Genomic DNA, 12,326 nt, shown 5'->3' on the forward strand with positions numbered 1-12,326 from the left:
CGGCCAGGTGAGGGTCAGTTCAGAGGGGTCCCGTTCCCGCAGGGGCAGGCGGGCGCGCTCCCGGCCCGGCCCCGCGCAGCGCCCCCAGCGGGGCGCGGGAGGTTGATGCGGCCGAGGGCGTGCCGCTCCCGGCGGATAAAGGCCGGGCGGCGGCGCGGGGCTCGCACAGAGCCGGGGAGCGGCGGAGCAGCCCGGAGCGGGCGGGCTGAGGCAGAGCGGGACCAGGCGCAGGAGCTGGGCGGCAGCTGAGCACTGCACTCCCTCACTGCAGGCGGCGGGCGGGGCGCGGGCGGAGCGGAGCGGATCGAATCGAGGAGGCGGAGCGGGGCTGCGCCATGAGCACGCAGGCGCGGGGCCAGGGCGGGCGCAGAGCGGCTGATCCCGACGGCGAGATGCCGGCCACCGAGAAGGACCTGGCGGAGGACGCGCCGTGGAAGCGGATCCAGCAGAACACCTTCACCCGCTGGTGCAACGAGCACCTGCGCTGCGTCAACAAGCGCATCGGTAACCTGCAGCACGACCTGAGCGATGGGCTGCGCCTCATCGCCCTCCTGGAGGTGCTCAGCCAGAAGCGCATGTACCGCAAGTACCACCAGCGGCCCACCTTCCGACAGATGCAGCTGGAGAACGTCTCGGTGGCCCTCGAGTTCCTGGAGCGGGAGAGCATCAAGCTGGTCTCCATCGGTGAGTGCATCTCCAGCGGGTCGGGTTTAGGTTTTTCTCATTGTGTGTTTTTTCCTGCGCTGGATCTTTGCCTCACAGAGCATGGACGGGATCGGGGCATGGGGCAGCCGTGGTGTGCTGCTGGTCGGCCCCTCGGGGCTGTGTGGTCGGCAACTGATGGGTTGCTGCTTTTTGTTTCTACAAAGAGCAAGTTCTGGGGGTGAAGCGTAGTGTTGGTCTAAAGCTGAGTGTGCGGTGTGTGCTGTGAGACTGTCCCACAGCCCGGCTGCTGGGGCTGGCAATGCTCTCCTCTCTGCCTCGGCTTCTCTCTTAGTCACTAGCTCATAGGTGAGGCTTTCCTTTCAGGTCTCTTTCTGAAAAAGCCCAGTACCAGAGCACGTTCTCTCCCTATGCAGGCAGTTTCCCTGTGTCTGGCCAGATGTCTCTGGGCCCTGGCAGGGTGCTGGAGCCTGTGTCTCTTGGGGTGGGTGACCTGTGTGTAGGTAGGTGTTACCATACGTGGTATAGGAGAGCAAGATTTACTCGCCAGAGCCCAGTAGATGATGCCAGTGTTCAGATTAGCGTGGACAGTTGCAGTTTTTTAGCAGGCTTGCGCTTTCTCCTGAATCTTTCTGCTGTGGTAGGTCGTGTAGGCAGAAAATGTATAAGGACCTCTGCTCACTCCAGGAGATGGGTGGTTTGAGCTAATGCCCACCCTGGCTGGCACTAGGCTTGGCTATCACTTGGAGGGTGCAATTGCTAGGTAACTGATGCTTTGCTCAGAAAATTAAAGCTGTTGGCATACATGTCAAATTGTAGATGATCCCTCAGGAATGCATGTGGTGACCGTTGGGGGAATAGCTCAGGTGTGGCTGCAGTGCAGTCTGTAAAGCAGTAATTTGAATGCCTGAGAGATCTCTGGGAAGGAATGTGAATGCCTTTTCTAGCTCTTTGCCAGATAACTGTAATTACTGCCTCCTGATGACTCTGGCCTGGATGAACTGCACAGCTGAATTTGGGTGAGTGCAGCGCTGCTCAGTTCTCCAAAACTCTTGGCCAAGGTGATAGCTTTTTCCCTTCAGAGGCTTTAGCTACAGTAACAAGGGAATATAAGCTATTCCAGTCTGGGGGAGACCTGGCTCTCTCTGAAAACCTGTGGCTGGGTGGAGTAAGTCTAGGTCCCTGTTGTTCCTCTCTACTAACTTGTAAGATCAGCTTTGGACAAATAGAGACTGTTGGGTCCCGAAAGGCTGATTATCCTCCTAGGGCAAAACAGCTAGTGTCCTTGCAGCTGGGAATGGAGCTGGTGCTAATTATTTACTTAGCAATGCGTTCCCTTTGCACACAGTAGGGTTCGAGTTGCAGCTGCGGACTCCTGGGCTGAGCTTACTTTTCCTAACATCAGAGCTCACCTTTCTTCTTCAGCTGCTGGAATAGCTCCTTTGCAGCCACAGTGCTAACAACAGCCCAGTGTTCCCTCCTATTGTATTGTTTGCCCTATTAAAATGTAGCTGTTCCAGCTGCCTTCCTATTTGTCTGTGGGACTTCCCGAGGGCTGTGGGCTTGGAAGATCAAGGTTAGTCCGGTCAGGCCTGGCTTCCAGCGACTTCCTTTATAAGAAATGTTGCTGCAGCAGCACAGCTTCCTTGCTGGATTAGACTGAGCTTTAGGGTGGCCATAATCTTTTAAGACATGCCTAACTGTTTTGCAGCTTGCTCGTGTTGTGTTGGCTGTTAAAAAAACAAATTAAACTCCAAGCTCCGAAAAAATCCTTGTAGCTGAAGCTTTGGGAGAATGGAATGGCTGTGGCTGCAAGTGCCTTTGCCATATCCCAGCCTCTGCACGAAAGTGGTACACAGCTCCATCTGTGCTGTGCCACCAGAGCTGGAGCCAAATGGTAGCACAGGAGCTCTACTGTACAGCCCTGGATAAACTGAGCCAATCCTGAAAAAATATCCTCAGTTTGCTTTCCAAAAAAGAGGTTCAAAGCAAGCCTTGTGGTGCTCTTCTTGGTTGAAGGGGCTGAAGCCTGTGCACCTCTCCTGCAGGCGCAGCATCTGCTGGGCTGACTACCTGTCTGTGCTGTGTTTCTCCCTGCAGGTTCTGAAGAACTTGGGGCTTTCTCTTAGTTTTCAGTCTCTTATGTGTTACTGAACAAAACCAAGGCTGTTACAGGGCCTGGAACTGTGTACCAGTAAGGGCTTTTAGGTGGACAACTTTTACGTCCAGGTTGGTCTTTAGGGCCTGGGGTGTTTAGGGCCAGCTCTGAGCTAAATCAGCTGGGAAAACCTGACAGCTGCAGCTGCTGAATTTCTGGCATTAATAATGCCATCAGACCTCTGCTAAGTAGATGTGGTGCCTCTTCCAGTTATTATTTAACTTCCAGGAATTTTTTGGAAGCCATGTATTATGGCTCAGCTAATGCTGCTATACTACAACCACACTTTTAAACTTTTTCAGTAGCAAGCTTTTGGCATTCAGGTTTTGTCCATTTAAAATAATTCTGCCTATACACAGAAATCAGTTAAATTTGTAGTGTTCAACTGTGAGCTTTTCTGATGCACAGTCAGAAGTCCAACCTCTCCTGCTGCTCTTACCACTTCTTTAGCTTCTGCTCAGAGTCTTCTGGTTGTTTTGGATGCTTTCCTTTTAGGCATGAAGTGCCTTCACTTCAGTGCAGATTCAACTGTGTATGTGGTCTACTGAAAAACAGCCATCCCACAAAGATGGGATTGGAAGCTCTGAAAAAACTACTGTGTGGGCAGGTGACTACTACTACATTGAGTTTTCTGCCTGACACAAGGTGGCTGCTGTGCTACTCAAGTGTTAAAGTGTCAAGTCTTGCTTTTTATTTGTCTGCTAGACTGAGATAATTGCAGATTCCTGGGTGCTGAGTGGCATATGCAAGGCACTGGGGAGTAGGATGCCAGGAATGCAGAGCACAAGGGCTTAGCTCTTGGCTGAAGGAGCTGATCAACTTCACAGATTACTTTGTATGAGACCCACATTGTGCCTTGGTAAAAGCCATAGCAAGTGGCAGAGAAAGGGGGATTGAAGCTAATTTGGCTTTGAGCTTGCCCCTGGAAACCCTGATACCAGGCAATAGGAGTTAACTGATTTAACTTGGAAACAGAAGCATTTGGTGTTTGAAGCCTGGCAGGTGGTTTCAGGCTGTGACCTGCCAAGTTGCACCGAAGCTTGCAGCTGGCAGGTCCTAGGTGCATGCTCCTGGGCTGTTCAGTACCTGTTGGCAGTGTCCTCATGGCTGCTTCTCACCCAGCAGCCCTGTATTGCTGGCAAAGGCAGGATGGGTGCTGAGCAGCTGGCTGGCTTGGTTTGTAAAACTGCAGTTTTGGATTGCCAAAGTCAGATTGATTAAACTGAAAAACATGTGGTTTCTCTTTGCTGGGTTGCACTTTCACCAGGTAAGTGCCTTGCAACTGCAGGATGTCAAGTGGTGATGCAGGTAAATGGATGGGCAGGGGCCATCCATTTATCAGGTGGGCTTGGAGTTAATGACCAAGTACTTTATGCATGCACTGTGCTCTGTAGTGCAGACCTCCAGCGTGCTCATAAAGATGAAAGTATCTTGACCTGAGCTGGAGTATCTCATGGAAATCTTATTTTAGAAAAATAATGGAATACCAGCTTTCTTCCCTAGGCTACACTAAAGGGTGACAAAGCAAATCTAGAGGAAAACTTGGCTCTTTTATGACTTGGTGTGTTGTCCTGTGATGCCTAGAGCTAGGTGCTTGAAAACTGGGAAAAGAAAAATGTGTTTTCAGCCTGTGTATACTTTGGGTCTCACTCTGTCCCACTCCAGGTGCTATTAACACATCATAAGGACGTAGTCAAAATACTCTTTGATTTTTTTTTTTTTCTGCTGTTTACCTGTGACTTCCCTGGAGGCTGTTTCCTGGAAAATATCCAGTGTGTCTTGGAAGCAGGTTTCTGCTACTTGGAAATGTGACACTTAATTCTTCCCCTCAAAACCTATTTTTGATAGACTGGCAGTGGGCCTCACAGCTGGAGACTAGAGGTGGCTTCAGTTTCTGAGGGTGTTTGGTCTGCTCAGGATCTTTTGTTTCAATAGTTCGACTGCTGGTCAAAAGTGAAAGTGGCTTTGCATGAGTTACTTGCTCCAAGTGACAGGAAACTTTAAGGTAGCTCACACACACACTGTTCTTGTGTTCTTTTACATATGAGTGGAAACTTGTAAAGTGATCAAACTTAGGTAAAATTACTTGGGACCAGCGAGACTAATGCGCTAAACAGCTTTTTCATTTAAGGCGTTGAACACTTTGCCAGCTATTCAAGAAGGACTGAAGTCTTAACTGCTCTATATTCCAATGCCATGTCCTGTATTGATTTACATGGGGATGTTTAAATCTAAATGGGTCAGCATAATTCTTTTTCTAGCCTACAACTGTAATCTAAGAACATGGTTAGCCTTGTGTGTGGCCATGCTCTTGCACTGCCAGTATTGTTCGGTGTCTGCTCCAAGCAATGGGGAATAAAACAATGGTCTCTGAGTCCCCCAGGCTGCAGAGGAATTCTGTTTTCTCTGAACCTCAGAAACAGACTTTGATGTGCAGCTGGTTTAGGACCTGGACAAACCCCTGCCAAGTTTAGCACATATGCTGAGCAAGCACACCAGAGTGAAACAGTGTGTTGCAGGTGGTGCTGGTGTGAATAGATCTACTGTGATATTTGCCATTTCTTCTCTGCCAGCATCAGGTGGACCTGCCTGTGGACCTATCCTCTGCTGCCTGGTGTGCTGCACAGTTAATGAATATAGCACCTGACTTGTAAGCTATTACAATAATGAAGATGCAAAGCTCAGCAACCCAGGTTTGGCTCTGTTAGTGCTTGGTACTGGTGTGCCTGAAGAGCCTGTCCTAGTGGCTGTTGCTTACGAAGTGTCAAGCCTGAGTTTGGCTCTTGGTGAGGTAGCCAGGCTTTTTGTGGAGAAACCTGTAGGTTCCTGTGAGATTTCTTGGTTTGTGTGTATGTACTGTGGTAGTACTGTGGGTCCTGTTCCAGAGCACCCACCCATGGGGAAGGGGAATCATCTTCATGCAGGTGCACCAAGGTAGTGATGGGCATGTGTGGTAGATGCGGGTAGGTGAGGATGTGTTGCTGCAGTCTGCTTGGACTCTGCAAGAAAAACAGCATCAGATGTTCCAAGCCTGTCTAAGGAAGGAAATACCATGTAGCTGTGTGTTAACTGCTGAGGGAAGAAGCCAAAACAAAAGATATATGGAAAAAGGTTAAGGGAAGGCACTGCCCATCCTTGTAGGAATTTCTGAGCAGTCTTTGCTACAGCCTTCATTGGATGCCAGTGCTCATAAACCTGTTTGTTGCAGGCCGACTTCATGCTAATGGTGTGGAGGAAGAGGTATGTGCCTTTACATTGTGTTTGGAGAAGTAAATGTAGCGGTTCTCCTGAAAACACTATGTCTGTGAAGCCTGTGCTGGATGCTTGGGTATCTTTGCTGGGTTGCTCTAGCAGTATGTGTGGTAGAGGTGAATACTCACCCATCCATCTTGCAACTGCTGCTTGGGTGGGGTGAGCAGAGCAACACTTGCTCTTCCTGAGAGCTTGGCCTTGGGTTCAGAGTTGAGTCAACAGAGATCTGAGGTTCTCAGCTTCTGGGCTAAGCAAGCTCTGCCTGTTGATGTGGATTAATGCAGTGATGGTCAAGCGAGGTCTTTTTCCCCTAGGTCTTGCTTCTGGGGACTTGGTGCAGGCTTTTTCCCCCAAGGCAGAAGTTTCTGTAGCTTGCACTCTTGCCTGTTCGTGTGTCTCCTGAGGAAGGACCCATGCTCTGTAATCTAATTGGGAAGACGCTTTCTTCCAGGTCATCATTAGGAGATAAATCCTAGTTCCTGTACTTGAAAGCCTCATACTGGGTGTGTGTTGCATCATAACCAAATGGTTGTTTGGGGTCTGATGTGGTCACCTGTCTGCGAGCCTCCCTAAGCTTTCTAACCCTCCTGCAACTAGCCTTGAGTGTTGGAGGTGATTACATAGTACCTGGTATATCATCACAGTGAGGACTGACTGCTGTGATGGGCATGGGTTTAGCTAATGAATTGCAATTCTTTGTGTGAACACTATTCTGCTGTAAGCAGTTGAAGTCTAACATCCGTAGTGAGATGTATGCAGTGTCTAGTTCCTACTGTGCTACTGCATGGCAACTCTAATACTCACAACCACTACAAGAATAAACTGGATTTTCTGTTTTTGTTAGTGAAAACAAGCTAGGCCACTTCAAACAATACCCAAATGAAGCCTTGCCCAAGTCCCTGGGGAACCAAGGGTTGCCTTGCATATTCTCCCTTGCGCTGAGTAACACAGCAGACGCTGCCCTGGAGCTGCCTGGGGTGGGCAGAGGATGGAGCAGCTGAATCCTGTCTCTCCTGGTGTGATGGTCTAGGATTGTTTGGACCTCCTGCTGATACTGCCCTTGGAAGAAAGCAGCTGTGGCTCTCTAAGCTGTGTTTCTGTCTGGGAAGAGTGGCCACATGTACAATTGTACTGTCTGACTGCTAATGGGATGCTTCCTCTGAGTCTGTATGTCATGGTCCTCTGCTTGCAACTTGTAGAAGAAGACAGCCAATCTAATGGAAAGTAAGCCAATGTCTAAAGCATAAATTCAGCAGGTATTTCTGAGTTTTCTCAGGGTCACTGAATTATAGCAAGTTTCACTGACCAGTCTGATAAGCTGGAAGTGGTTGAGCTTTGAACATGCAGGCTGGGATCTTTCCTGTGGAAGGGACAAACTGTCCAAACACCTAACAGCAGCAGTAGGTTGCATGAGGGGAGTCCCTGCCAATCTTACCCATAGCACAAAAATGGATGTGGGCTGCAATGACATCATGGACTGCAGCTCTTTCTCCCCGGCTTCAGGGCATGCCGTAAATCATGACGCGTTTGTCGGAGCATTGGATTACTCCAGCATGAGCTGGCCGTGCTGCGTGTCCTCTGAGGGTGAGGTGGGCACAGACAGACTGCCATGCTGACACCCAGCCTGCCTGCTGTGAGGAAGAACTTGGTCAAGGGCTGTCTCGGCAGCATGTCCTGGCATGGCCCAAGCACACGCTAGCAGGCTGTGCATCGCTGCAGATGGGACTAGCATGGCTGGGTGCTGTGTTGAGCACCCAGGCAAAGGCTGTGAGCAGCCCTGAGCTCTGCCCATGCTGTTAGGGAGGTTGTTGCTGTCTTCTGCAATCCTGGGTGGGGTTCAAGTGTTTTCACTACTGGCCGCAGGCTCTGTGCACTGCGGCTCTGCTGCAGAGCAGTAACTGAAAGCTGTGGAGCCACCCTTCCTGCCAGCCCATGCATTTCCACCCTCTTCTTGTGCTGAAATCTGGGGTGTGCTACAAACTGCCTGCCTGTGAGATGGGCTCTGGGTTGAGCTGTTAAATGCTGCTCTGAAATGCCATTGCTGTGTCCTGCATAGGTGCTGTGAGCACATCTGGACCTGGGGGCTGCCCCAGCCTGACCTGGGGTGGGATGCTGGCGGCTGGCTCTCCTCCACCACTCGCAGCTCACAGTGATGTCAGGCTGTGCCGGGCGCCTCTGGCTGCCTACTGGTTTTGATTAGTCTGTGTCTGCTCTTGTGAGGACACAATGTATGTGTCTGTATTTCTGAGCTTATATTAAAGGGCACTGTTGGGATTGGTGGGCCCAAAGTGCGCTGTAGGTGGCAACTGGTGAGTTATGTTGAGTAAACAAGCTTTGAAAGTCTCCTCTGGAGCCCTGCAGCAGAAGACACAGTGTTCAGAGCTGCTCTGAGCAAACACCCATGGTACGTGCATCTGAAGGTTATTCAAACACACAAGAGGAAATACTGTTCCCCTCAGCTAGATACTAACATGCTCTATCTATGCTTCCTTTAATTGATATAATTAACTGTTTTACATTCCCTTTGCTCACAGCAACCTTAGAGCAGTAGGTGCAGCAGGTTTAGTGGCCTTCCCATAGGTAAATACTGGCAAGCCAAGTCTTGGAGCTATTTTAGATTTCAGTGCTAACACATGGATGAGTAGTCTTGAAGGTTTCCTTTACCTTTGTGCAGATTATCCCTTTATTGTAAGGTGGGTGGTAGCAGCAGGTTCCTCTGGGCTTGGACTACAGGAGTGAAGAACCTGAGCTGGTGGGTATGTGCAAGGTCCTGCATTTGTTTGGCACATCTCCCTGGCTGGGAAGTGGCCATATGACAGATGCACCTTGTATTGATCGTGGTGTGAGACACAAATCTTGGATTAATCTGTCTGCTTGTGATCCTTACTACAGAATAGAGAACAATGGCTTGCTAAACAAAGTGCGTGTCTAACTGTCATCTTGATGGCGCAAGATACCAAATGTTACTTCAGCATCATGTCTAGACAGTGAATTTCTTAGGGTTTCCTTTTCTTTGCAAGGCTTGGAGTAATTCTGCTGCTTGTTCTCCCAAACAATCCAAAGCCCAGGCACCTTTGAGCCTGCTCCAGCCCTGGAATGCCACTGTGGAGCTGCTGTTTTCTGTGTCAGTGCTTGTTGTGGTGGTTCTCTGAGCAGTTGTCACTTGCTCGGCTTGTTATCAAATTCCGCTGTGGGGGAAGAGTTGGTGTCTGAGCAGACTGGCTGTGGGAAGACTCGGGATGCTAATGGTGTTGTTACAGCTTTGTTCTGGCTGTTGATTAACAGTGTGGCTGCGTGTAAATATTTGATACCTTATGTAACTGCTTGAACAAAATCAATGATCTAATTAAAAGTTGAATCAAAACAGCTTTAGTTGTCTCTGAAGATTATGTCTTTTGGTAACTCTTTTAGGCTTGTGGTGAAACTGTAGCTAAGAAGAACTAGAAGAAATAGGCTGGTGACTGCAAGGAAACTTTGTGGTGACTCTTGAAAGGGTAGTGACTTCCAGTGCCACAGTCCAAGCTCAGTTGTGCTGGACCCTGTGGCTGTCAGATGTCAGGACAGACATATGGAGGCTTTTAAACTGGGACCACAGGACCCTCTATAGTGGTGCCATCCTAATGCTCTCTCAGAGCTTTGTGGTTGTATAGCCTCACACTGCGTAGTGCTGGCTGAAGTGAATCTGACCCTGAAGAGAGGATGCATCATGTGTGCTGGGCAGCTGAACAGCTACGTCAGATGTGGGTGGCTAAAGGGAAGAGGGTCACTCTTGTCACAACCCAGTACAGCTGCTGTCAGGGAAGACCCCAGCTGGCAGAGGTTGGCTGCATGTTGATAAATCAGCTCCAACACTATTTCCCTGACCTAGCCTGAGTAGTAATAAGCAAGAGTGAGGATTGTCAGCTCAATCAAGTCATAAACGACCAAGTGAGATGTCTACTTGAGGGGCCACAAATCAGAGACCAAATAGTGCCTTCAGATCCTGATGGCCCTGACCTACAGCATGCCCTGGGGCTTCCCAGACCATTGCCAAAGCAGGCATGGCTCACAGGTAGCCATTATATGTTTTGCATCCCAAAAAACTTAGAAAAGCCTGAGACAGTCTTCCAGTGGTTCAGGTTCTCCTCAAAAATATAAGAGTGAAGAAGCACTTGTTGGATTCAGCTCGCTACTATTGTAAAGTGGGGCAGCCCAGCCCTGCTCTTGGTACTGTCACACCGGATGATTAGCGGGTGCTGAGTGCGCATCAGTGAGGATTCTAATGACTTGCAGACATCTGCAGTTATAGAGATAGGAGCATGTGGGACTCCTGGACAAGGGTACTGTGAAGATCTTGTCCCGGAGAATTAACCACATTACTGCCGGGATCCTCACTTGAGTAGATCCCAGTATACTGCTTTCTAGCAGGAAATGGTTTGGAGCTACTCTGCTAGGGTCAGCTGTCAGGATGGTTTGCTCTGCCAGGAAAGCACCAGAACAGCAGACTCGAGTGAGAAGCTTCTAGTTCAGACCCCAGAAATAGTGGAAATGTTTGGTGTTTCCTGGATGGAAAGCCCTGATTCTTGCAGGGAAGCCTCCTGATGTTAGAGTCATAAAGCCCTACTTCAGAGCTTGCTGTGGTTTTGTAACCTAGCTCAGAGTTCCCTGTTTAAAGAAACACCTCTTCTGATATAGATAAATAATTGAAAACTGTAACTTCAACAGTTTTTAAGTGCAAGGAGGAGAATTGCATTGCTTCATCTGAACTGCTGCAACTGTTGGTTGAAAAATCTGCCTAAGGCAGAGGAAGCTTTAATATTTTAATTAACCAGCTTTATTACTTTTAAGCATAGGCTTTAACAAGCTGCAGAATATTCCATGCTCTGTATGTAAAAGAAGTAGCTCAGGCTTCTGAAGCAGTACCTGGACAACAACAGTATTCAAGCTCAAGTGCAGAAGCTGAAAGGAGCAGCCTAGTTTTTGTCTAGGAGTAGCATAAACACCTATGGGGCTCTTGTTCTGCCTGGACTGAGGTAATAGCATGTTACTAACATTAAGTGTTGATAACAAATGAGGTAGCCTAATGCTGTGCGTAGCTGGAAGGGGTATGGGAGGTCAGCAGAGAAGAGTAGCTTACAGTGTTGCTGCAGTTGTTCCAGCTCTAGCAAAACTGCCTCTAGAGCTAATTTTTTTGTGTTGTGCTAAAAATGTGAAATACAATAGGCTTGCAAATGTGAACAATGTGAGACTGCAGATTAAAAATGAGGTCTTGCATCTGGTGAGGATTTGGGTAATTGCCTGTACCCTGCTCAGTCAGCATGTGTGTGGTGGAGGGCTGTCCCTGGAGACTAGGGATAGAGCTGCGAGCTTGTGAAGTCTGGAAAGACTTGTGCGAAGTCTTGAAGTTGGAAGATTTGAAGTTGGAAGATTTGAAGTCCAGGCTCCGGGGAGGAAAGGTGGTATCCTTCTGAGCACTGGATAGCTCAGGAGTTGCTGTTAGCAGCCAGAGCCTGTTATGGCTGAGCAGCTCTTGACAAAGTTGGATTAGACTGAGCAGAGCTGCTCCTGCCCCTTCGGAGGAGGACCCAAGCAGAGCCCATGGCACAGGACACGCATGCTGGAAAGCAGCCCTGGGGGCTGGTGCTGGCCAGCTTGTAGCATCTGGTGTGAGCCATGGGGGTGCCTTGGGCTGCTTGGAGCAATGCAGCACTTGCACATCTGAAGCAAAGCTTTGCTGTGTGGTGAGTTTGGGTGGGAGGAGTGGGTACATGGTCTGCGCAAGCATTGCACAGCTGTGGCTAATATGTGCTCAAGCTGTACCACTAATCCCATATGGTCCTCTTTAAGGTGTTCAGAGACCACCCATGCAGGCTGTGCCTCTGCAGATTCACCACTGCTCTCCTGCTTATGAAAGCTCCACTCAAAAGAGGTCTGTCTGATAGCGGCTGCCATCATTGGATGAATTACCAGGGCCTCAAGCCAAGTGTCTATTCCTTATGTTAGCAGCTTGTAGCTGGAACCGTATAAACGCCAAGCTATCCTGTGTGGGATGCTAAACACACAGGACTTCAGTCTGGACCGTGCAGGGCGAGCCTTGTTCTGTGTGCAGATGGAAGTGTGTTTACTGCTGGGTTGCACAAGTATACAAAAATATGTTCAAATGACTCCACTGCTTTCATCACAAAGAGGGGAAAGCTTCCCCTTTCAAAAAGCAGCTGCCTCTTGAGGTGTTCTTCACTGAATATTTTTTTTTAGTTAAAAATTGAAGGAAAGT

At 49.1% G+C, this 12,326-nt stretch overlaps 1 protein-coding gene across 3 annotated transcripts in view; it reads left to right on the forward strand.

The window, feature by feature from the left end:
* Positions 1–229: 229 nt before the first annotated feature.
* The window catches only part of FLNB (filamin B), a 70,905-nt gene continuing 58,808 nt past the window's right edge, over positions 230–12,326 (forward strand). Inside the window, exon 1 of one of the 3 annotated variants that reach the window (XM_061455915.1) lies at positions 230–684. In XM_061455915.1, coding sequence (XP_061311899.1) covers positions 336–684 — 349 coding nt within the window. In that variant the 5' untranslated portion in view covers positions 230–335. The remainder of the gene's footprint in view (positions 685–12,326) is intronic. The other 2 variants (XM_061455913.1, XM_061455914.1) reach the window with 2 other exon arrangements.

The sequence above is a fragment of the Pezoporus flaviventris genome, unplaced genomic scaffold, assembly GCF_033815535.1.
Source record: "Pezoporus flaviventris isolate CSIRO_AGI_PZ_B2104156 unplaced genomic scaffold, CSIRO_AGI_Pfla_v1 ptg000021l, whole genome shotgun sequence".
Classification (NCBI taxonomy): Eukaryota; Metazoa; Chordata; class Aves; order Psittaciformes; family Psittacidae; genus Pezoporus; species Pezoporus flaviventris.